The sequence below is a fragment of the Antedon bifida genome, chromosome 7, assembly GCF_963402885.1.
Source record: "Antedon bifida chromosome 7, ecAntBifi1.1, whole genome shotgun sequence".
NCBI classification, from domain to species: domain Eukaryota; kingdom Metazoa; phylum Echinodermata; class Crinoidea; order Comatulida; family Antedonidae; genus Antedon; species Antedon bifida.
The window spans coordinates 11386070-11411727 of record NC_136232.1 but is presented as its reverse complement, the minus strand read 5'-3'; the positions used below and the strand labels follow the sequence as shown (position 1 = coordinate 11411727).

The following is a 25658-nucleotide window of genomic DNA, read 5'->3' as shown; positions in this document are numbered from 1 at the left end:
TATTCGACGTTTCAGCATCAAGTGTTACAATCAGAAGTCAGAAGGATGGTTTAAGTATGAACCAAGGTCACCGTAAGCAAGGCTTGCCGAACCCAATGACAGCGGCTGCTCGTACTGAGCATGCAGTTGTTGCCCAGGCTCTGCACCATATCATTGCTCCTAGACTCAAAGCTGATGTAAGTAACAAAAGCTAGCCATGTACGCAATTCAGCCCAGTAGGCTGCAAGTCGCAGGTTATACCCCCATTACATTACACAGCAACAAAAGACCTTCATGGTGTTGGAGGTGAAACAGACTTCATTGACCACAATAACTATATACAATTTAAAAATAACTGAAAGTAAATTAATAGTATTTTATAAATATTTTAAAGTTTTCATTTCATCTTTTATTTCGGAAAAGAATACAGAGTACAAAATTCTCCATAGTTCAAGAACAAATTAGTTTTAACACTCTTCTTTTAAGCATACTTTTTATCTATTTTATCACTATATTATTCTTTTTATGTTTTGTACGTCGTAATGAAATTTGTAGCAAATTTTTTGCCTCGTTAATTTCTAGCCAAGATGAGTGTATTCCACTGATGTATTGTGTGGTTCTCAATTTTTGATGTTATTTTATGCTATCTTTTTAAAACATTTAAAATATTTTAAGTACCTTTTAATAATGTAAAAAATTGTCACAATTCAGTTTTTCTGTGAAGATGATTTTAATAAATATACCATTATGAATGAAATGAATGAATGATGTATTTTATCTGTATAATTACCAAAGTCTAATTTCCAGTTTATGGACAAATAAATAATCTGGAATCTTGAAATATAGTGCTACTCCTATGTACTGAAAGAGAAGGGAGGGAATGAGCCATCTAGTCTGGTTCCTCTGCCTTTGTTTATTTTAATTCACATAATTTAAATATTCTTAATTTTGTTCTTTATTTTAGTCCAATTATATATTCAGCAACGTCATCAAAGACATATTCACTGGTACCGGTGAAGCACCACTGCCTCAGTCTAGCCGTTCTCATCGATCACGCCTCAACGCAGAACATGCAATGATCGCCAAGGCCCAAGAGAATGGGTTGATAGCACACACGCCATGGGTCAATAAGATCATGCAGTTGTATTCTGTCTCACAAGTCAATCATGGTATGTTAATGAATGTAATTCAATTAGACTATTAAAGCATACCCTGTAATCAGATACAAATAAATTTTATTTCATCATTGCAAAATATTTAAATTTACTTATACATTATTGCATTTTCCTCCAGCTGTAATCGTGGCAGGGGAACCAGGAACAGGCAAATCTACCTGTATACAAACTTTAGTCGATGGTCTGTCTACTATTTCATCAACCAACCAATCACGACAGTCGAGGAGCAGCTCGTCCGCAATCTCACCAGTCAGTCATAAATTGCAGCGAATAAATCCGCTTGTTGTTGATGATCTTGCGTTAATGTTTGGTTATCTGAATCAAAATCGCGATTGGGTTGATGGTGTGTTTACAAGTGCTTGGCGAAAAGCTAATAGGGTGAGTAGATTATTGTCAGTTGAACACCATGTACAGTAGCATCACATTCATTAATTCAATGTTGTACTTCAATATCGTTTTCAAAACTTTTTCTTTAAAGTTTACTGTAAAAAATGAATTTTTTTCTCTTATTCTAGAATGTTAGCACAACCTGGCTGTGTCTAGATGGACCTTTGACCCCAAGCTGGGCTGATAATTTCAACAGTGTGTTGGATGGTGATAAAGTTTTGCATTTGCGGAACGGAGACAAGTTGTTTTTAGCAGACAACATTAAATTGCTTTTTGAAACTACTGACCTTAATACCGTTTCACCGGCAACTATTTCTAGAGCGGTAAGTTCATCCTCATTTTTTTTAAACTTACACTTGCAACATGTTGTCATTGTATAGATACTTCGAGAGGGTCTACACATTTTAGACTTAAAATGGCCTTTGAGGTTTTAATGTCATATGTTCCTATTTCAGGGCATTGTGTATTTTGACAAGGATATACTTGGCTGGCGACCGATTGCTCAAGCATGGATGGAAGGCAGAAATCAACAAGAGATCCATGTAAGTGCATCGCAACTTCTTGGGTACTTACCTGAATAAACCAATTAATGCCATTTTTAATGTTTCTATTATACAACTCTTGAAATATAAAGATAGCTGAGAACAAGCTTGTAGATGTAGGGTTAGTATAGTATACTGAGAGGGTAACTTATTTACAGAAAATAAAAAATAAATAAGTAGACCACTACTCACATTGTCTCACAGTCTTTTTCTTTTAATTATTTTCAGTGTTTACAGAAAGCTTTTAACAAGACAATGGATGCGGTTGTTAACTTTGTCATCTACGAAACAAAGTAAGAGTTGATGTACATTCTGTCTTGTAGTATTTTTAAAGCAACAATAAACCAATGAATGGGAGTACTAAGATCCCTTTTAAAGGGATTGCTTTCACGTACTTTTTGCAGTGTTGTCCTATTTTTACTATGGTATCTTGATAGAATTACTTTATATTTGGTACTGAATTTAAAATCATTGTTTTCAGAAATTGTTAAAGATGATTTTAGACATTATGAATGAATCATACTTTAGTTTTAATAACGCATTTTGTATACTAAATGTTCAGACCAAGAATGTACCTATGTGAGGTTGGAATGTTCCAGATGTGTCTAGGGTTACTGTCAGCCATGTTGAATGAGATCAACGTGTCCATTGGTGGAGAGTTGCACATTGAGAGGCTGTTCCTCTTTTGCCTTATTTGGTCATTTGGTAGCCTCCTTGAAGGTACTGATCGCAAGAATTTCAGTGACCTTTTGAGAACATTGACCTCTGCGTATGTATATATTTTTTGTTTTTCTGACGAACTTCTTCTTTGTGACACCCCTATTCAGAGGACACTTTGTTTGGTCCCAAAGGTGTTCTCTTTCTCTTTCTACTGTATTTATATGTTAGAAATAATGTTTGTACTTAACTTACGGCTTATTTTTTCATATTTTCCATGTACACCTTTTTCATTTTATCTTTTATTTTGGAAAAAAGAATACAGAGTACAAAATTCTCCATAGCTTAAAAACATACATACATACTGTATGGAACAAATATCATGGGATACCCCTGTTAAGGGAACACTGTTTGATCCCAAAGGTCTTTAATAGTGGTTCTACTGTTTTTATATGATATAAATATTTTGTACTTTATAAATTTTAGTTTGATATTTATAAAATATTTATTTAATAGGTTACCAGACTATGATCATGAAATCTCTGTGTTTGACTACTATGTTGATGAGGCTGGAGAATGGGACCCCTGGATATCCAGGGTACCTGAAGTTGCCTACACTGACAACCAAGACTTGCTAGGAGAATTTGTCATAGACACAGTTGACACGGTATAAACTAAGTTTATTTAACATTACCACCTGTTTTCACCTGTACTGCAGCATAGAGATATTATAGTGAATTTTAATATCTCTATTACTGCAGTATGTGGTTGTAAGTAAGTAAGTAAGTGTATTATGTAACTAAGTAAGTGCATTATGTAAGTAAGTAAGTGCATTATGTAAGTAAGTAAGTGCACTATGTTGCAAATAGTCACTTAACTTTATTTAAACAATTTTAATTTCTTGCTTTATTCACCAGATCCGTGCAAGAGTCCTCTTGGAGTTTGCCAACCTTTCTAATCTTCACATGATACTGGTCGGACCTCCAGGATCGGGAAAGACTTCAATGATCAATGACTTCATAGACTCCCTAGGTAGGTTTTGTTTAAACCAAAATTGACTCCCTAAGTACAGTAGGTTTAGTTTAAACCAATACTTATACATACAAGGGTGGCATCAGCAGAGATGGCTAGAAGGGGAAGTTTTCTTAATCATGTATTTATCTCCACCAGGCAGATCCTGGCTAAATGTTTTAAATGATTTTTTCTTGATTTTTGTAGATTTAAATTTACAGACGAAAATATTTATATAATTTAAATGATTATTTATTTTGTAGATCCTCCACAGCAGATCAGTAAGCATCTAGTATTTTCCGGAGCATCGAGTGCTAGTCAGCTACAACAGTTTGTGGAAAACAACATTTGGCATAGACAAGGTATGATATGATTTTATTTTTTTACTGTTATTCAGGAAAATAATGAAAATTGTAAAAGATTTTCAATGAGTGGCTTAATAAAACATTATTACACTACATTTGTAAAGTGTAAAAAACACATAGTTTACACTTACACAGCGATTCATAACAAATATTGTAATAAAGAAAACTTTGGCATGCACACATAGCCTGTCATAAATATACCTATAGAAATTATAAATACCTGCGCACTGGTGATGGTATGTTTAAAAGAAACTATACCTAAAGAATTGGTTGAGTCTAATATACACAATTTCTAAATTAGGATTTGTATATGGAGCCAAAGACAACAAGCGACTTCAGATGTTCATAGATGACATCAGTTTACCCACGCCTGATGAGTTTGGTGTACAACGATGCAATGAGTTACTACGTCAACTGATGGACGACAAGACACTGGTCACGCTACACAAGCCGTTTGAGTGGCGTACCATCGAGGGACTCCACGTCCTTGCGTCCATGACCACCAATGAATACCCAAGTGTCAACAACAGTCTGATATCTGCTAGACTTTTGGTAAGATTATAAATATGACTAGTTTGTATCAAATCAAAACATTTCTGTATCAAGAATTTAAAGCTTTTTTGCTTGTTTTGTGGTTGTCCCTGGTTGTTTCATTTCTTTGTTTTACAATGTTACAATTTTACTTTATTTTTTTGTGCTTGAAAATCTGAAGGTATTAAATTGTTTCCTGTGTTTGTGTCAGAAACAGTTATAAGAATTTATGTAATTAAACCTACTATATTTCATTACTTGAGTATATAACCAATCATCCCACTTCATTTACTGGCTCCTTTCCGCTATCTGACAAAAGAGTTTGTTTACTCCACAGCGTCATTTCGCCATCTTCTATCTACCAGAACCAAAAGACAATTCTCTCCATGCCATCATTGACTCCGTTCTTGATGGCAACATGACCAAGAACAACCAGCAGTCTCTGTCACAAGAGCTCCATGACTGCATTGTCAACGGGTCCTGCGAACTCCTCACCAGTATTCAGAATGTCCTCAGACCATCACCTATGCCAGGGAGATATCATTATATCTTTACCCTAAGAGACATTACCAAGGCATTCCAGGTATGGATCTCTTCTCTCTGTGTTTACAAGTTGTATAAAGCAAGAAAAATACAGCTAGAATGGCTAAAGAAAAGTATTTTCAGTTTCAGTTTCAGATTTTATTTCACACATAAATATAATACAATACATACATTTTTCTTTTTTTAGATATAAATGATAAAAAAATGTGTGTGGAGATTGCATTAAGCCAATTTGGCTTTAGGTCTGAACCTCCAGATGAAACAAATACATACATGTAAAAAATGTAATGACTAAAATAAGCAAGGTGACAGTTCATACTGTCCATAATAACTGGTCCAATTACCTATGTTGCACTTACACACCATTGCACTGCACCTTTTAATGAGAATACCAATCAATGTTATAAGTCATGTTACTGGAATTTAATATTGTTTGCAGGGACTTATGAGGCTGTCGGAAGAATCCCGTGAGGAACCAAGTATGGTCATATCCTTGTGGAAATATGAGGTTACCAGGATAATTGCTGATCGTATTTGTCGTACCGCAGACTTCAAATGGCTAGAAACAAACATGGAGAATATAATGAAGAAGGTAGCATAACTTTTTTAAAACATAATTTAAAGATTAACAAATACATGATCACTTGTCATTGGTAGCAAGAACAACCAGAAGCTTCTTTCACAAGAACTGTTATTGTATTTGTTTTTTTGTATAGTTCTGTATATAAAGGGTTTTTTTATTATATGTTATATGTACAATGTTTATGAAATAAATGAAAAAAATAAAAAAATTGGAAATCTACACCTTATATTCCATTCACCACCATTCTATCCTTGGAATTAAGCTTAAATGAATATTCCAGGGTTGAATATGCCCATGTTTAATCAACATTTTATTTGTTTTCTTTTAGCATTTTCCAATGACACAAGAAGAGGAATTTGAACACTATGACCATTTTGTGACCTTTCCCATCGAATCAAGAACATATCAACGACCTGTGACGTCTATGTCACAGAAAGCAGTTCGGGTAAGAAGAGTTAAATCAATAATCAAAAATAATGACTTGTTACCATACAGCTATGAAACTATCCTTTAAAATCTGAGTAATCAGCTAACAAATATAGAAAGAAACAGACACACATGTATGAAAACATAACCTCGTTGGTGGAGGTTACTAGATATAAATTTATATTTCTATTTTTTTATTCAACATTTTTTAATATGTGTATTTCAATTTTGTACCTGGCCAGGTTGTGCTTCAACCAGTTACAAACTTAGTTGAGGTTCATCGTTGTCTTCTTTCTCACCTCACACGCTACAATGAAGAGTTTGGAAATGTTCAACTTAACATCATGTTATCAGATCATGTGATACATCATGTGATCAGAATGCATCGTATTCTTAGTTTTCATCACGGGTAAGTACCAGTTTTGTTTTTAAGAGCAATTAATAATGATGATGAACTGTCAATGTATGTCACTGCAACTATTCAAGCTCTTCTTCATATTTTCCCTCATCACCACAAACGCTTGTAACATATCGCACTTCAAGATTTCTCCAATCAGAGTGATTATTTGCTAAAGTGTGCACTTATTTTTTTTTCTTTTCATATCATTCTATAGTTTTTATCCATGTGGTTTTCCTATACATGTATTTTTGATTAATTTATTCTAATTTTTGTAGTGGAAGCATGCTTCTGATTGGTGCTATAGGAAGTCACCTGACCAGCCTAGTCAACATGGCGTTACACGTAGCAGACATGCCACTACATCCCATCGACACCTCCAAGAATAACAGTTTCTTTGATGGACTACGATCAGCGGTGAGACTGTCTGGTACAGAGGGAAAAATGCTTACATTAATGTTCACTGTAAGTGTCATCTGTTTCTGTCATCTCTATCTGTCGTCTGTTTCTGTCGCCTGTTTCTGTCGTCTGTTTCTGTCGTCTGTTTCTGTCATCTGATTCTGTCATCTGATTCTGTCATCTGTTTCTGTCATCTGATTCTGTCATCTGTATCTGTCATCTGTTTCTGTCATCTGTTTCTTTCATCTGTTTCTTTCATCTGTTTCTTTCATCTGTTTCTGTCATCTGATTCTGTCATCTGATTATGTCATCTGATTCTGTCATCTGTTTCTGTCATCTGTTTCTGTCATCTGTTTCTGTCAATCTGATTCTGTCGTCTGTTTCTGTCGTCTGTTTCTGTCATCTGTTTCTGTCATCTGTTTCTGTCATCTGTTTCTGTCATCTGTTTCTGTCATCTGTTTCTGTTATCTGTTTCTTTCATCTGTTTCTGTCATCGGTTTCTGTCATCTGTTTCTGTCGTCTGTGTCTGTCATCTCTTTCCGTCATCTGATTCTGTCATCTGTTTCTGTCGTCTGATTCTGTCATCTCTTTCTGTCATCTCTTTCAAATTCTGTGTCAGCATTCCTTTAATTCCCTTCTGTCTCTTCTTGCAGGGTCAAGACCTCAAAGAGGACGTATATCTGGATGCCATTAACAGTCTTCTGGTATGTGGAGAGTACCCGCCACTCTTTTCAAATGATGAACTGGATGGGCTTCTTCTGGTAGGTATCAATTATGAAAAATCTATTTAATAACATAACTAATTAATAATTAATTAATCTGTTTTGTTTGTGGTATTTATACATTTTGATTGATTGATAGATTGATGGACAAATTGTCAGGCCAACTGGTTAACTAATTATTTATGAATTTGCTGTTTATATTTATACAATTGTGTTGTGTACTTTGTTGTATTCGTTGTGTGTTTTATATATTTTAACATTTAATATCATTAGAAAGTTGTTGTACTGTACTTTTTATTTTCCTCATTTCTGTCTGTTTTTTCCAAGTAAAAATCAATGTATTGTTACTAACCCAGTTGTTATTTAAAATGTAGTGTTATGAACATATTAATAGGTTGAATTGTTTGTTGGGGAATTAGAAGTAAGTCTATATGAATGAAACATTACACTTTGAAGTCTTTACCCAAGCACAGACACTTTGATAATGCCAGTGTGTGAGTAGCTGTGTTTCTGTGCTTGATGGATCCACTTGTCATACGATGTTAACGTCTATGATTAGAAAAGTAGAATGCGCCTTGATATGCCTGGCTGACCTAGAAAGAGGAAGACCCAGAGTACTCCTAATAGTGTCTTATGCATGTTCCCAAATGTGTGTTTAAATAATAAACTTTTCTAGTTAACTGTTAAAAGTTTGTAGTGATTGTTTAATATCCTTAAGGTCAATTTACACAATTTACACTGGTATTACCGTTACCGCTCGTCTGTGTAAATTGACCTTAAGAAGAAGATGTGTTCTCATACTAATAATGTCACTATTTTATTTGCAGTATTTCCAAAAAAGTAAAGATGAAATTACGTCGGTAATGACACATTTGGATCACGTTGATCACTATCACAATCATTTTTATAGGACAACACGCTTATAGCTTTTATATCTTCTGCTTGAGAAATTTTACAGCGTCATTACAAATATTTTGAACTAACATTCCCAGTCTTGTAGAACTAACATTTGATTTAATTGATTTTAGTTAACATAGTTAATAATTATTACATAAATATTAAGATCATACACACATAGTATATTCAATGTCACTGGTAAATGTTATTGGTTTGTTTCTTTCTTCTTTCTTTCTTTATTTCCATTCATCATACACAATCATAAACATACATAAATAATAGTACAAAGACAACAAAAAAAAGAATGGTTCATACTTATTTATTTCTATAAAGATTACTTAGTGTCATAGTCAAGTGGCTTTATTGGTATACATAATTATAAACAATTTCTTCAGCCAGATATTCCAAAGTTCTAATTTTCTCACAGTTCTCACTCACCATACAAATAGCATTTTATTTTCGTAGTTAGTAGTTGAGAGGTAAATGTTTGGGATAAACCAAGGTTTGGTATGTGTAGTGGGAATCATCTGTAAATCCCTGTCTACACTATCAAACTTTATGTGACAAAAAAATGTGATGTGCCCATATATGGACACTTCCATATTTAAGCATATCACTACCATATTTGAGCACATCACGCTTTTTTTGTCAAACTAGTTTGGTAGTGTAGACAGAGCTTTAGTAAAGAATATTATATTACTACTGTGAAAGTCCATTAATTCATAATCTGCTTAATATTACCAGTTACAGTATTGAAAATATGACTTACAAACTACTACATCATTTCAGGCTCTGGGACCTGCGATGAAGCGTAATTTCCCACGTATGGTCATTGACCCTATGAAGTTCTTTGTGTCAAGGGTCAAGTGTAATTTGCATATTATTCTATGCTTGCCACCGACACACAGGCTTCTGAAGATTGCATCAAGGTAGAGTATTATTATTATAGTTTACATTGGGTTCCTTTGTTTTCATAGTACTAAACCTGTTTGAGAATTATTGAGGTGTCTTCTCTTGACACTTCTGACCCTCATTCTTGGGAAGTATTCCTCGCATCTCGGCCCCTCAACAGTATCAACAGTATCTGTATATGCAACTAAAAAAGGTATACTAACTTGGTACACTTACCTGATTAAACCTTAAAATGCCATAATCTTAAAATAAAACATCCCTTATGGTAAAATGGAATAATCCAGTAAAATTTGTTTTCTTCAGTCAATATCCTGGATTGTTGAAAGGCATGCAGGTGAACTGGATGTGTGATTGGCTGCATGATGCTCTGACTGGAGAAGCTACTTATTATGTTCAGAAGTATTCACTCTGTAAGGATAGCCCGCCTGAAATGAGGTAATATATCATTTTAGAAAATGTTTTATTTTCCATTTTATCATTGATGGTGTATCAAAAATGATTCCCTCTTTCTGATTACAATTTTCTCTCGCATTTTTTATATCCTACAGAAATAATATTGTGTCCTGTATGGCAAAGATCCACAGTCATGTATTGCATAACTGCAATCAGATTCCCTGGGCAGGGGAGACTAGCGACAAGACAACGTTGACCCAGGTCAAGATACAAGGGAAGAAAGAGACAATTAAAGTCACCAATGTAGAAGTTGATAACCTACCATATACTAAGAGTATCATGAGACAAAGGATTGAGGTATTTTTGACTATGTACCTTGTCACAGTCAAAAGTGACGGGTATTAAAAGTTAAACGCAAAGGGTAATTTGCATAGAACTAGTCAGGTGTATTACCGTATAGAAGAATTGCTGAGGAATGTATTAAGTACACCTCACATCAACCTTGTAGAGAAGGGAGGTGTCACACCTCAGCAATAATACAGATTGACCATTTGCTGCCCGGTTGGGCTGAAGTTGGTACTGTCTGACCACCATTTGTAGTAAACCAAGCCAAGTATACACATGAATGTTTATGTATGATTGGATTGTAATTGGTAGTGAACAAGTCCACGAAGAAGTAACCGGCGGACAAAGAAATAAAGACATTCAGTTGCTAATATTATTATATATCTGTATACTTTTAATTGCGTTCTTCAGTAGCCATATAATTAACTTCAATCTAGGCGTGACATACCTAATTGATATTCAAAACACCCCTACAGCATAATTCAACAATCTGCCAGTCACAAACAATACTTCATAACATACATTAGAGCCACTGTTAAGAGAATAACTTCTATAGGCCAAACAAAGTGTCCCCTTATTAGTTTTATTCCTTGTATAGCGGTTACTTAGTATAAAACTTTCCCCTTGTTCATTTTACAGGAAAATTTCTTTAATAGAGGTGTTCCAAAGGGCGTGTTATACTGTTACTGATAATTAGCTTGTCTATTTTTTTTCTCCCCTCACTATTTTTTTACTGGTAAACTTGAACTATTATTTTGTAAACCAATTTTTAAATATTAAGTAATCTGGCGTCTCTATCATACAAACCTCCTGGTTTCCTGAAGACCCCATTTCATAATTTTTTTAAATTTTTTTTTTTATATTATATTATACATAATATTATTTAATTGTGATTTGATGAATAAATGTATTTGTATTCCATTTTATGATTTGTCTAGTAATATATTTGGTATTAATAATTTCTCTTCAGCTGAAGCATCGACTTGATAATGAACCAGGCAAACATGAACTGTTCATTGGTCCCCGTACTTTCCGCCGGTTTATGGATTGTTTTAAATACCTGTACACGACCAAAAGCAAAGAAAATACTACCAAAGTTAACCAACTTAAGTAAGTACTTCAAATTTTAAATAAATTTATTTAATTTCAAATATATTTATTATATTTAGTGATTTGAATTATATATTATTTGAAGGTTTGCATGGCGAAATCAAATGTTGATATATGTTTTGCGGTACACCACGTATATTAGTTCTGAAAAGAACTGTTGAGTTTCTCGATGTTTCGATCAATATGCTTTGATCGTCCTCAGGAGTGAGAATGATTAATTATGATGATTTGAATTATAATTTTCTTTTTTAGGAAAACTTTATCCTGCCTCTCAAAGACCAGAGAAGATGCACGTGCCAAGAAGGCAGAGATAGCGAGACTTCAAAAGTTGTTTGAACAAGCCAGTGAAAAGACAGCAACGTTGCTAAAGCAGCTTAGTAGTAAGGCTACTATCTTGGAAAAGACCAAAGCCTTGTACCAGCAGTCTCAGGGAAGTTTGAATGCCTTCCTGCAGATGACGGAAGTAGAGAGTGATGAAGAAGAGCAGGACGAGCTACTTATGGATGGTAAGACATGTTGCAAGTTGTGTTGACCTATGACCTACGCAATGATGAATATATTAAGTTCTGTCTACACTATCAAACTTGATGTGACAAAAAAATGTGATGTACGTACCCATATATGGACATGATGACATATCACTAAGATATTTGGGCATATCACTACCATATTTAGGCACATCACACTTTTTTGTCAAACTAGTTTGGTAGTGTATGCCAACACTTAATTCTCAAAGCGTTCTTTAATCTTTTAAATCGTTTAAATAAATTGTTATTAAAATTGTAGAAGATAGAGATGAATATGACAAAGAGTTTGATCGTCTGCGTGAGGAAAACCTGAAATGCCGTCAAGTTGCTATTGGAGAAGAACTACTGAAGGCAACGAAAGAGTTGGAAGAATGCCGAGCAAGTTTACAAAAAGCTCGTGAACAGGTTAGAATTAAACTAAATATACTTAATTTGATTTTTTTATAAACATTTTTTTCAAGAATAAACTATAAGAAGAGAGCTATAAAGCGCAGCTTTCTTAAATTATTTAGCATCATAATTTAAACCCAAGCTGCTTAAATAGCAACAGCTGTAATTAAAAATTATATTTTGAGATGTAATAGAAAAGCTTGTATTAGTTTAAACCCACAACACTTGAATATCGACAGCAGTATTAATATAATATTCTTATCTTTCTAGGTTATCTTTTGGAAGGATAGAGTTGACCGAGCATGCATTGAGCGAGTGCGCTCTTTCCAGAACCCAACTCCAATCGTGCTCCAAGTTCTGGAGATGATCATGGCACTACTTGGAAAGTCTAAGCCTGTACAACCAGAAAAGTCTGAAAGGTTGACCTACCCAAGCGATGAGAACTCATCCATGTTGTCTGGCAGAACCAGCTCAATCGGCATGAAAAGCCCTAGTAAAACCTGGAAGAGTTCCAGTATGTATTTCAAGTTTGTCCTTATTTATCCATTCTTGGTTGTCTTTAGTTAAAACAGGAACTTTAATTGAGGTAGACTGAATTATCTTTTTAGTTTACAGGCTCTAAACTGTAAGATAAGACTTGTGTCTTTGTAAAGTCATTTCAATTCAACTTTATTAATACCCAGAGGCTCAGATCAACTCATGGTTGTTCTTCCTTGTCAGCATGCACATACAAAAATGTGAATTCTGTTCCAAGGAGCTCTCATTTTGGAACTTCAAACCATGTATAGATATAAAATTAGATTTTGTGTAAAAGTACTGGAGAATGGAGTAATGAACATTTTTTTATTTTAATACTTTACAATGTTATACGGCCTCGTTGAAGCACACCTTTCTGGTAGACTTTTTTGTGTTTAAAGCACTTAGAAAAATTGTAGCTGTAAAAGAAAACCATTAATGATATTTGAAATATATGAAATATATGACAAAATATTTTCTTTGTAAATAGAATCAAAAGATAACATATCAGAGAAGACCAAGTGGAAACAACTTCAAGTGATGATGAATGACTCTAATAAGTTTGTTGAACTCCTTCACACCATTAGCTGGGAGAATGGTCTTGACAAATCAATCCTCGCCAATGTGGAGTATTTCCTACCAAGGACTAAAGATGGAGAAGGGGTCACTGGGGAAGGGTCTTTACTCGATGTACCAGGTAGGCATAAGCTAATACATTGAGAAGGGGTCACTGGGGAAGGGTCTTTACTCGATTTACCAGGTAGGCATAAGCTAATACATTTGAGAGGGGGTCACTGGGGAAGGGTCTTTACTTGATGTACCAGGTAGGCATAAGCTAATACATTTGAGAGGGGGTCACTGGGGAAGGGTCTTTACTCGATGTACCAGGTAGGCATAAGCTAATACATTTGAGAAGGGGTCACTGGGGAAGGGTCTTTACTTGATGTACCAGGTAGGCATAAGCTAATACATTGAGAAGGGGTCACTGGGGAAGGGTCTTTACTCGATGTACCAGGTAGGCATAAAATAATGTATTTGAGAGGGGGTCACTGGGGAAGGGTCTTTACTCGATGTACCAGGTAGGCATAAAATAATGTATTTGAGAGGGGGTCACTGGGGAAGGGTCTTTACTCGATGTACCAGGTAGGCATAAGCTAATACATTTGAGAGGGGGTCACTGGGGAAGGGTCTTTACTTGATGTACCAGGTAGGCATAAGCTAATACATTGAGAAGGGGTCACTGGGGAAGGGTCTTTACTCGATGTACCAGGTAGGCATAAGCTAATACATTGAGAAGGGGTCACTGGGGAAGGGTCTTTACTCGATGTACCAGGTAGGCATAAGCTAATACATTGAGAAGGGGTCACTGGGGAAGGGTCTTTACTCGATGTACCAGGTAGGCATAAAATAATGTATTTGAGAGGGGGTCACTGGGGAAGGGTCTTTACTCGATGTACCAGGTAGGCATAAGCTAATACATTTGAGAGGGGGACACTGGGGAAGGGTCTTTACTTGATGTACCAGGTAGGCATAAGCTAATACATTGAGAAGGGGTCACTGGGGAAGGGTCTTTACTCGATGTACCAGGTAGGCATAAAATAATGTATTTGAGAGGGGGTCACTGGGGAAGGGTCTTTACTCGATGTACCAGGTAGGCATAAGCTAATACATTTGAGAGGGGGTCACTGGGGAAGGGTCTTTACTCGATGTACCAGGTAGGCATAAAATAATGTATTTGAGAGGGGGTCACTGGGGAAGGGTCTTTACTCGATGTACCAGGTAGGCATAAGCTAATACATTTGAGAGGGGGTCACTGGGGAAGGGTCTTTACTTGATGTACCAGGTAGGCATAAGCTAATACATTGAGAAGGGGTCACTGGGGAAGGGTCTTTACTCGATGTACCTGGTAGGCATAAGCTAATACATTGAGAAGGGGTCACTGGGGAAGGGTCTTTACTCGATGTACCAGGTAGGCATAAAATAATGTATTTGAGAGGGGGTCACTGGGGAAGGGTCTTTACTCGATGTACCAGGTAGGCATAAGCTAATACATTTGAGAAGGAGTCACTGGGGAAGGGTCTTTACTCGATGTACCAGGTAGGCATAAAATAATGTATTTGAGAAGGGGTCACTGGGGAAGGGTCTTTACTCGATGTACCAGGTAGGCATAAAATAATGTAAGTGAGAAGGGGGTCACTGGGGAAGGGTCTTTACTCGATGTACCAGGTAGGCATAAGCTAATACATTTGAGAGGGGGTCACTGGGGAAGGGTCTTTACTCGATGTACCAGGTAGGCATAAGCTAATACATTTGAGAAGGCGTCACTGGGGAAGTGTCCTTACTTGATGTACCAGGTAGGCATAAAATAATGTAAGTGAGAAGGGGTCACTGGGGAAGGGTCTTTACTCGATGTACCAGGTAGGCATAAAATAATGTAAGTGAGAAGGGGTCACTGGGGAAGGGTCTTTACTCGATGTACCAGGTAGGCATAAGCTAATACATTTGAGAGGGGGTCACTGAGGAAGGGTCTTTACTCGATGTACCAGGTAGGCATAAGCTAATACATTTGAGAAGGGGTCACTGGGGAAGGGTCTTTACTCGATGTACCAGGTAGGCATAAGCTAATACATTTGAGAAGGGGTCACTGGGGAAGGGTCTTTACTCGATGTACCAGGTAGGCATAAAATAATGTAAGTGAGAAGGGGTCACTGGGGAAGGGTCTTTACTCGATGTACCAGGTAGGCATAAAATAATGTATTTGAGAGGGGGTCACTGGGGAAGGGTTTTTACTCGATGTACCAGGTAGGCATAAGCTAATACATTTGAGAAGGGGTCACTGGGGAAGGGTCTTTACTCGATGTACCAGGTAGGCATAAAATAATACATTTGAGAAGGGGTCACTGGGGAAGGGTCTTTACTCGATGTACCAGGTAGGCATAAGCTAATACATTTGAGAAGGGGTCACTGGGGAAGGGTCTTTACTCGATGTACCAGGTAGACATAAAATAATGTATTTGAGAAGGGGTCACTGGGGAAGGGTCTTTACTCGATGTACCAGGTAGGCATAAAATAATGTATTTGAGAAGGGGTCACTGGGGAAGGGTCCTTACTTGATGTACCAGGTAGGCATAAGCTAATACATTTGAGAAGGGGTCACTGGGGAAGGGTCTTTACTCGATGTACCAGGTAGGCATAAAATAATGTATTTGAGAAGGGGTCACTGGGGAAGGGTCCTTACTTGATGTACCAGGTAGGCATAAGCTAATACATTTGAGAAGGGGTCACTGGGGAAGGGTCTTTACTCGATTTACCAGGTAGGCATAAAATAATGTATTTGAGAAGGGGTCACTGGGGAAGGGTCTTTACTTGATGTACCAGGTAGGCATAAGCTAATACGTTTACAGTCTACAGTTCTGATAAAATCTGTATGAACAATTAGATATAATAATTAGTAATTTCACTCTTCCCTGGTTTACTCAAACTTGTCAGTTAAAAGAAAGAAATTATTTTTTGAAAACATAACATTGGTCCTAAAGGGCTATGTCTTTATAATGGCAGAAGAGGTAACCAAAATCAACCTAACAAACACAAAGGTAAAAATATATTTGAAAAAAAAAGATTAATATTTCAATGCTCCTAAATAGTAATCACAGAACAGTACCCTTAGTCTCCCATAAGTGTGTTCATGATCTGTAACTACTCTATATTTTATCTTTCTGATTATCGTCCAAATTGATATTAAAATTGTTTTTCCCACCTGTAACAGGAGGACCAAAATTGCCAGCATCATCTCGTAAGTCGCCCTCAGGAGGTGAAGGTATCACAATTGCTACAACTCGCTACAGTTCAGAAGATGCTGGTACGCTTGTAGCATACACCTGTGCCATCGTAGAATACTCCCATCTGTGTGGTCCTCTACAAGAGGCTCTTGAGAAACTTAAGGAACTTGAGAGAGAGAGAATGGAAAATGAAAAACTTCAAGTTGAAAAAGAAGAGAGGGTAAGAAGGTTTTTTTCTTCTTTTTTCTACAGTTCTAATTTAAAGAGAGGACACTGTTTTACAGCTAACCTTTTATTTTATCATGTGTAGTAATCTAAGGTTTATTTTTCTACGACCAGCTATGCAGACAGTCCCACACTTCTTTTAAGAGCACAATATATGTTTTAATACTACAACCAGTCTCTTTAAGGGACACGCCTATAAGAGAAAGTTGTTTGGCTCTTGAAACTGTATATAATTATCTGTGCTAAACATCTTAATTACAAATAGAAAAATCTCATCTTTTTTTTTAATCTGATAAATTATAATAATTTTGTGTTGCTTTTATTACCTATTCAATCTTCAGCTGTTCTGGTTCTCTAGAATCTTGAAACGATTGGTGGTAAGCATTGCATGTGCTAGCAACATGTGGCATGTCAATGTCGTAGACAAGTTTTTAGGATTTAAAATAATATGTGTAAATAAATAAAAGAAAACCTATAATTGTTAATATTTTTTAAATAACTCTATAGAACTATTTGTTGTATGTGAATGCTTTATTATAGTGTAATGATTGTGGGGTCATAGTGTTTTAGTCATAATTGTTCTGTATAATATTTTGTACCAATACATGTTTACTTTCTAGTATGTACTGTAGACTATCCAGCAAACACTAACAGATTAGATATAGTAGTAGACTTTATATGTGCAATTGTTTTTATTTTGTTTGTAGCTTGTAGTAAGCATGTAATTTAAGGTAATCTGTAAAACAAAACAAAAAAAATTAACTTTCAAATTACGTTTCAATTTGCCGTCAGTTTAAGAGAAATTTTAAAACATTTCATTCATATTTTTTTTAATTTGTATTTATAAATCGTTTCTAGGAAGCAAGAGAAGCAGAAGAGAACCAGAGTGAGTCATCTGGAGAACCAGAGAAGCAATACACAGAAGCAGATATCCCTGCCATCCAAGATGAACTGGACCTGCTTCAGAAGTCATTTGATGATGCCGTAAGAGAGAAGCATTCATTGGAGATTGAGCTTGTCGCTAGCAACGAGAGGTTAAGAGCAGCCGTTGACATGATTTACAGGTAGATGTCATTGTCAAAACTTTCAGAGTCCAATACAATTTTGTTTTTATATCTATCTGTTTTGTTATAAATTCTTAATCTATTTGTGTAAATTACATCAATTTGTAATAAAAGGTAAATTTTCCAAACCAAACTTACTAGTATACCCAACATTTGGTTTTTATATATCAGTTTAAAGGAAGCAGAAAAAAGATGGAAAGATTACGTGGATGAAAATTCAGTGAATCAGTTGCTACTAGGCACTTGTCTGGCGGCCTCTGCATTCCTGACGTACTGTGGCGGGATGCAGATTGACTCACGTAAACGTCTTGCGTCATTCTTTATGCAAGTTTGCTCCACACACAGTCTACCTGTACCAAGAAGGCAGCTGTTCAAACATATTCAGATGATAGACTTCTTATTTTCAAAGGTAACTAAACGATACTGCGGATACTTATTTTGATAAAATAATAAATGTCATGCGTATTTATTATTATTATACTAAACACCCTCTAAAATAATGAAATAACCCAATAGTAGTAACTAACTAGTAACTAACCAAGTAGTAATAATTAACTAGTAGTAGTAACTAACTGATAATTGTTTTGTTTGTTTATTTATTTATTATTTTGTATGTTTAGGTGGATATTGAGTCGTTCCGCTTGCTCAATCTGCCGATGACCCCAGTGTCATGTGATAATGCCTGTTTCATTACGCAAGAATTAAGTTCAACAGCGTGGCCGTTGCTGTGTGATCCAACAAGTCGTGTCTTGGACTGGCTTAAGGCATTTAAAGGTGGCAAACTTATGAAAGTTAAATATCATGTAAGTTGGAATGTATCTGAAATATATATCTGTATACAATTCTTGACGTTAAACCAGTAATAAATAAAGAACTGTATACAGATATTTAATATAAAACCAAATGAAAACATTTTTCAAATATCTCAATTATTTTCAATGCTGTTAGTAGTTTAGTGTTGCTGGTTTTTATCTTGTGTTTTGTCTTTGTTTTTTAACTTTGTTACTTTTTGTTTGTCTGTTTACTGGGTCCTCTGGTAGAACAGTTTTTGACTGAAGAGGTCCCCCAGTATAAAGAAGAAATCGATAAAATAAATGACCTGTCATTGTCTTTTTCTAGCTGTATCAGCGCTTAATATATATATCCTCTTCTCCATTTTCCTTTCTGTGTTTCAGGAGTTGAGGTCTCAATTGGAGACATGCCTGACAGAAGGGTCTTCTCTGGTGATCACAGATTGTAATGTTATAGCACTGACAGATGATTTTCGTTTTTATCAAGTATTACGTAAAAGGATGACGTTTATGACCAGTAAAATGCCATTCAAAATGATGGTAAGAAGTTTACTACATTATAAACATTCAGTAATATAGAACTTTGGATTTACAATTACCTAGGGCCTTGGTCATTCCCTGAACCTAGAATCCACCAAAACTAAACTTGATCATATACCATTCTCATGTCTTCTATGTCATCAGGTTGCGGACCATGAGGTAGAGTGCAATCCCAGCTTCCGTCTTTACCTCCACACCACAAACCAACCACACACGATTCCCAACTGCCTGGCGGCGTATACCAGCGTGCAGTACTTCTATCAAACAGCTGAGGATTGTGAGGAAGAGTTACTGGATAGGTTCATGCAGTTGGAGAAGGCTAGGCTTGAAGAAGACAGAGTTACTTATGCTAAGGTATTGAAAATATACATGATCTTTATTCTACTGTAAAGCCTTGTCTACACTATCAAACAAAATGTGAAAAAAAAATGTGATGTGCCCATATATATATATATAGTTCATTCTTATATAGCGCATATAAGCAAGCTCTCAATGCGCTGAACATTATTACCCCAGTCATTTTTTTTTTATCAAACACGTATGGAAACATACTCCCATAATGCAGCTAGTAATCAGCGCAAATTTGTGTCTTGATCTAACCGGGTTCCCATTTATACACCCCGGTGGAGAGAGGCAAACGTAAGTAAAGTATCTTGCCCAAGGATACAAGCAATGCGGCGAGAGTTGGATTCGAACATTAATCTCACGACCAGTAGTCGAACGTCCAACACACTGCGCCACACGCCCTCACATATATGGACATGATGATGTCATATTACTACCATACAGTATTTGGGCACATCACACTTTTTTCTGTTTGGGCTTTAGCTAAGCATAATAGTTAGAATGAGTTTCTAATGGAAAAATAAGATTTAGTGCAAAAACTAGTCGGGGTTGGTGTACACCATGTGTACACAATTATGCAAACTATGTTACGCTCGGTGAATTAATAAAACAGTTGAATTAAAGAACCGTGTTAACGAGTCACACTTGTAATACCATGTGCTCCTAAAAAGGAATTGGAATGAGGTTGAGAATGTCTGAACATGTCAGTTGTTAAGCTAAAAAAGTCTTCAGGAGTGAGGGTTGTGACTCGGAAAGAGTTTCTCCAGAAAAAAGGTTGTAGCATATAAGCACCAAATTGTTTATTCACTTATCATGAACTAAAACTATTCAATATAATGTTATCTAGGAAAAGATCGGCAATATGCAGCAACTGGAGGAGTTGGAGAGACAGATGTTAGAATGTCTTGCAGGGGATAAGAGGCTGTTGAATGATCTACAGACAACAAAGAAACTGGCTGATATGAAAAAACATTATGATGAAACTTTAGAAAGGTACAGTAGAGTCACTTGAGTCAGTATCTATCTGTTTTTTGGAATATCACTTTTTCTACCGTATATAGTGTCGTAAATTTTAAGCCGGGACTTCTGGCTTACAAGCTTCATTGTCTCTTTAGAAACCCCAGACGTTTTTTATCAAACAAATAAATGAAATGGAGTGTGACTAGTAAACTTTTCTTACAGCCAAGGAAGAGTGATAACTTCTGAACGAGCGATTCGTAATGCGAAAGAGAGTTACCGATCAATCGCAAAGCGTGGAGCAGTGTGCTTCAATGTTGCCAGAGGACTCACTGAAATTAACCCAATTTACCAATCTTCCTGGCAACAGTTTCTACAGGTTTATGACGCTTCAATCAAACACTCAGAAAGGTAAAAAGACGATTGACTAAAGCAGACTATTTTATTCTTTATTAGGGTATGAAATAATGGCAACACAGTAGTAGTAATGGTTAGATATTCTAATAATAGTGTGTTGATTTTATTATTTTGTTTGTTTATTTTACACTAAACAATCTATTATGTGTGCTTATTTTAGCTTACAAATCTTTCTAATTTTGATCTGTTTTTTCAGTAGCAAATAAATTTATAGCAATCATATCGTTCTGCTTCTTACAATACTAAATACACAGTGCACTATTATTAGTTTTGCAGCACAATGATTGAACACTACTATGTATACAATTTCTTTAACTACTACTTTTACTTCTGTAACTACTTGCACTGAGTGTATCTTTGTCTTGCACTCATCTTTAGGTTTCTTGCATGTAAAAAGCCCCGTAAAAAGTCTGTTTCACTCAAGACTATGCACCGGTATGTGTCTGCTGTGGTCATTACTTTTCCATCACAAATGATGAATACCAACCATTAGTGGTGTTATTATTCCATTAGAATGATTCCACTGCACAAACTCTCATAACATTTTGTCATTGTAAAAGAGCACTGTGTGGAGGCAGCACTTGATACAAAGAGACCCTTAGGAGAGATGAAAGTGTTGTGTGTGTTGTCCACTGCGCTTATACTTATGCATTACCCATTGTTGGGTCATCAGGTCATGATTGAGCATTCATTTCTATCTTTGTTTTTTTCTCCTCATTTTTGACTTCTTACAGTTTTTTCATCCATTTATCATCAGAGCATACTTTACTCCTTTTTTTTTGTATTGTAAGTGGTCACTAAGCAAATTCATTCAATTGTAACGCCAGAATTTCATTATAGAGACTCAAGACTACCATTACACTACTGTACATCTAGTTTGTCATGTCACTCATAGTCAGATAGTCTTACAGTATTTGTCATATTGTTTTTGGATTGTTTTTTAGAGCTGCAGTAAAGGCAGTGGTAGAGAGATTGACATACTCCGCATGCATGACACTATCAAGATCATTACTGGAAAAAGATCGTAACATTCACTTGGTACTGCTGGCAATGGAGGTAGGCATCAAACAAATAATTCTTCATCTTCATCGTCGTAAGTTCCATAATCAACGAACTAGGAGGCCTACTTTAAAGTAGTGGCTGTGACAGTGGCGGTGTATGTACTAGTACACCGGGGTAACCCCATACTCGTCTTGAAGATGTACTAGGTTCTTTAAAGTGCACATGAACAAGGTTGCTATGGCCAGGCAGACAGACAGACAAAATATACACAAAAGTTCACATCATGACAACAAAGTTTTTAAAACGTACGCATATTGAAGTTGGAGGATTCACTAGACATTGTGATTCTGACCAACAAAGAGAGATTAAATATAAACTAAATATTTGTTTTGTAGGTAGAGGATTCAGTTTGGAACTTGGGCCATGGAGAGCGTGAGTTCATCATCTCTCCTCAGTTTGGTGCTGCTGTGATGTCATCTATTGGTAAAGTGGTTGCCCCTGACCACAAGATTGCACTGTCAAAGAAGCCTTTTGATTGGATGTCTGATGATCAGTTTCAAAACCTACAGGTATTAATAGTCCATTTAAATAAGCAACTTATAACTTAAGCTACTACCTTTCATTAAATTAAACTAAAGAGATTAAAATTGTTATGTTTGCATTATTGTTACTATATTATATTTATTATCTTGCAGCTGATGGCCATGCATTTTGAATGGTTCCAAGACATGTTTGACCGAATGTCCAAAGACGGACGTGAAACTCAATGGCGCACACTTGGTGAGCACGAAACACCTGAGTCTTACCCTCTACCAGAGAAAATGGACGATGTGTACAACCCAATGCAGAGGTTTATGATATTACGAGCCTTCAGACCTGATCGTATTATGCAAGCTGCTACTATATTTGTTAGTACTGTTCTAGGGAAAAGGTGAGTGTGTCTGGAGTACTTGTGGTACTTATAGTTTAGTGATTTAAAGCAATCAGGAATAAACAGAGAAACCAAGTACTCAATTTCATAGCATAGTATAAAACTGACACCAAATAATGAAAGGCAATGTTTCAATTTTCAAATCATGATCAAATAAAGATCAAAACGTTTAATCATGGATTTCCTCTTAATTTAATATGATTATGAATTATGATTATTTCTAAAATTACAGTAATAATTATGATAGTATAAAAAAAATTAAAATTATTTACAATATTGTTAGTCAGAGTTTGCGTTGGTGGTCTATGACATCTTTTGTCTCTCCTGCTAGTACTCCACTTTTACTAAAATTAAAGGAATAAAATAAATGAATTCTTTCTAGATATAAAAATTATTTACAATAGTGTTAGTCAGAGTTGGAGAGACAAACCTTTGGCATTAGTGGTCCATGACATCTTTTGTCTCTCCTATCACTTTTCCACTTTTATATGTCATTTTCTTTCACTTAAAGGAATATTATAAATGACTTTGTTCTAGATATGTAACCGAGTCACTATTGGACTTGGCAAGTGTGCTACGCCAGAGTTCACCCACTACGCCCATTCTATTAATGTACACATCTGAGGCACAGTTAGCTACCAGACTGTTTACTGAGTTTGCCAACAAGAAACAAACTAAAACCGCAACAGTATTCCTGAGCGGAGCCTCTCAGAATGAGGATAGACAAGTGAGGAAGGTTCTAGTCAAAGCAATGCAAGAGGTCAGTATCCATTCAAAGGTTAATAGATCATAGATCAGCTTCTTCGAATGTATGGAAACTAGCCAAAAAATATTGTTCTACAATTTGATATGAATATATTAGTATTTTTGCCAATGATGACTACTTTAAAACTGAACCCATACCATTTTCTAGGGAAGCTGGGTGCTGCTTCAAAATGGTCAGAATGCTGCAGGTCTTCTCACAGGCTTGGAGAGCTTCTTAAAAGAGAATGACACCTCCCAGGATGAGGGCACTTTTCGACTGTGGATCGCGGCTGAAATGACACAAAACATATCTGTACGACTGTTGCAGTATGCATTTAGAGTTGTTGTGGATTCTCCTCAGGTATTGTAATACAGAAATGTACCAAAACCAGTAGTATGTTTGCTGGAAGGTTATTGAGAAAAGGGTTGAAATGATACATGTTTGGTGAATAGGCTTTATGTATTGTTTAAATTCACTCCTCAGTTAGGAGCTTAAAATGGACATAATTTGCTGTGAAACCTGTTATTTATTTATTTTTAGATTATGCGAGAGAACTTAGTGCGAGGAATTTCATTGATCGATTCTGATTTGTTGAAGACAAGCTCCCGAAGTGAATGGCCACCGTTGCTTCACAACTTGATAATGCTACATGGTACACTTCGATTGAGAGGGCGCTTTGGCCGAGCTGGATGGAACTTACCAGAGGACATGGACTTCAAGTTTAACGAAATTGATGTGAGTCAGATTCTTAAACCAAATGGACACACAAGAGTTTTAAAATATATGATGATAATGACATATGGCATACAAAATTACATTTATTTTTACAGAAAAAATAAGCAAATGTATTTTGAAATTGTAGTGCAAGCATGATGTTTGTCTTGACATTCCATCCTTTGATGAATTCATTAGAAAATCTGTTTTTAGTTTTTAATAATCGTGTGAACGCAAGTAGTAATTCTTTGATCATGGCCATTAATTGCCACGTTCCTAATGTGTCAAGATGCACATACAGTGCCTTGGTGCATTGAATTTATATATATATATTTTTTTGTTTTTGTACTATGAGTTCTTAGATTAAGATTTTTTTTTCTTTTGCTATGGATATATTATGTCATCATATGATATAGGTATTCCGAAATAAAAAGATGAATGAATTATATTTAGAGTTTCTCTATACCAAATATATATTACGTAACATCTTATAACATTTTAATTGTACTTATAGGAAGCCTTAGCGATATCTAAAGTTGTATTCAAGGACACGCCCCACCCAGAGGGGGACGGATTGAAGGGCGTGTCTTGGATTGGGTTGCGTTACATGTTGACTGAGATCGTGTATGGTAGTAGTATTTTGGACGAGTTTGATCAGACAAACCTGGCTGGAATGGTCGATTATTGGATTGGACCAAATGCTGTGAAGAAGGAATTTGAAGCTACCAGATGTAAGTAATTAGTATGGTAGAGTAGACTTCAGTGTTAGTACTGCATTGGCTGTACAGGATTCGAACCAACGATCCTGAAATTGGTAAAGAAGCATGGCAACCATTGTAGTTGGCAGCCGTTGACATGACCCTTAGGGAAGAAGAATGTTGTTGAACATCTAGCTCAATCGTGCCATGAGTGTTAATGCGGATACGCCGCTATATATGTACATATCTCTTTATTGTCAAATAATAATAATAATGACAATAATTACATTGCTCAACTTATTTGACAAAAAGACCAAATAAAAAGCTTCCGCTTGTCTGGATTTGGCCCTGTAAATGAAATATAAAGTAATTATTTAACAGCATTATCATTTTTCATCATTATCTTGTATTCATTTTCTTCATAGTGAAATATAAGATTCCATCAGCCTTCTTCAATACTGTTGTGAGATCTTATTCTATGATCCAATCATGTGAGGCCATTCCTAACCACATGTTGGATGTCCCAGAAGCTACTGGGGTGCATTCATCTACTGAGGTATGTACCAGGTCACATTATTAAACATACATACTCTCATCTAAAGCTCTGTCTATATATGGACATGATGATGTCATATCACTACCA

General features: G+C 35.8%; 1 protein-coding gene across 1 annotated transcript in view; it reads left to right on the top strand.

Moving 5' to 3' along the window:
* The window catches only part of LOC144847567 (uncharacterized), a 52695-nt gene that overhangs the window by 23497 nt on the left and 3540 nt on the right, over positions 1 to 25658 (top strand). Inside the window, exons 40-80 of the mRNA XM_078703996.1 lie at positions 16 to 176; positions 944 to 1148; positions 1273 to 1532; positions 1670 to 1864; positions 1997 to 2083; positions 2312 to 2376; positions 2646 to 2852; positions 3257 to 3407; positions 3658 to 3772; positions 4015 to 4113; positions 4418 to 4668; positions 4985 to 5230; positions 5630 to 5782; positions 6102 to 6218; positions 6442 to 6608; positions 6875 to 7061; positions 7649 to 7756; positions 9404 to 9543; positions 9830 to 9961; positions 10075 to 10276; positions 11235 to 11374; positions 11627 to 11880; positions 12161 to 12306; positions 12562 to 12805; positions 13298 to 13504; positions 16574 to 16806; positions 17670 to 17875; positions 18047 to 18284; positions 18496 to 18678; positions 19051 to 19206; positions 19351 to 19560; positions 20399 to 20544; positions 20734 to 20919; positions 21870 to 21981; positions 22323 to 22496; positions 22623 to 22858; positions 23396 to 23618; positions 23772 to 23963; positions 24144 to 24338; positions 24832 to 25048; positions 25441 to 25571. Coding sequence (XP_078560122.1) covers positions 16 to 176; positions 944 to 1148; positions 1273 to 1532; positions 1670 to 1864; positions 1997 to 2083; positions 2312 to 2376; positions 2646 to 2852; positions 3257 to 3407; positions 3658 to 3772; positions 4015 to 4113; positions 4418 to 4668; positions 4985 to 5230; positions 5630 to 5782; positions 6102 to 6218; positions 6442 to 6608; positions 6875 to 7061; positions 7649 to 7756; positions 9404 to 9543; positions 9830 to 9961; positions 10075 to 10276; positions 11235 to 11374; positions 11627 to 11880; positions 12161 to 12306; positions 12562 to 12805; positions 13298 to 13504; positions 16574 to 16806; positions 17670 to 17875; positions 18047 to 18284; positions 18496 to 18678; positions 19051 to 19206; positions 19351 to 19560; positions 20399 to 20544; positions 20734 to 20919; positions 21870 to 21981; positions 22323 to 22496; positions 22623 to 22858; positions 23396 to 23618; positions 23772 to 23963; positions 24144 to 24338; positions 24832 to 25048; positions 25441 to 25571 — 7277 coding nt within the window. The remainder of the gene's footprint in view (positions 1 to 15; positions 177 to 943; positions 1149 to 1272; positions 1533 to 1669; positions 1865 to 1996; positions 2084 to 2311; positions 2377 to 2645; positions 2853 to 3256; positions 3408 to 3657; positions 3773 to 4014; positions 4114 to 4417; positions 4669 to 4984; positions 5231 to 5629; positions 5783 to 6101; positions 6219 to 6441; positions 6609 to 6874; positions 7062 to 7648; positions 7757 to 9403; positions 9544 to 9829; positions 9962 to 10074; positions 10277 to 11234; positions 11375 to 11626; positions 11881 to 12160; positions 12307 to 12561; positions 12806 to 13297; positions 13505 to 16573; positions 16807 to 17669; positions 17876 to 18046; positions 18285 to 18495; positions 18679 to 19050; positions 19207 to 19350; positions 19561 to 20398; positions 20545 to 20733; positions 20920 to 21869; positions 21982 to 22322; positions 22497 to 22622; positions 22859 to 23395; positions 23619 to 23771; positions 23964 to 24143; positions 24339 to 24831; positions 25049 to 25440; positions 25572 to 25658) is intronic.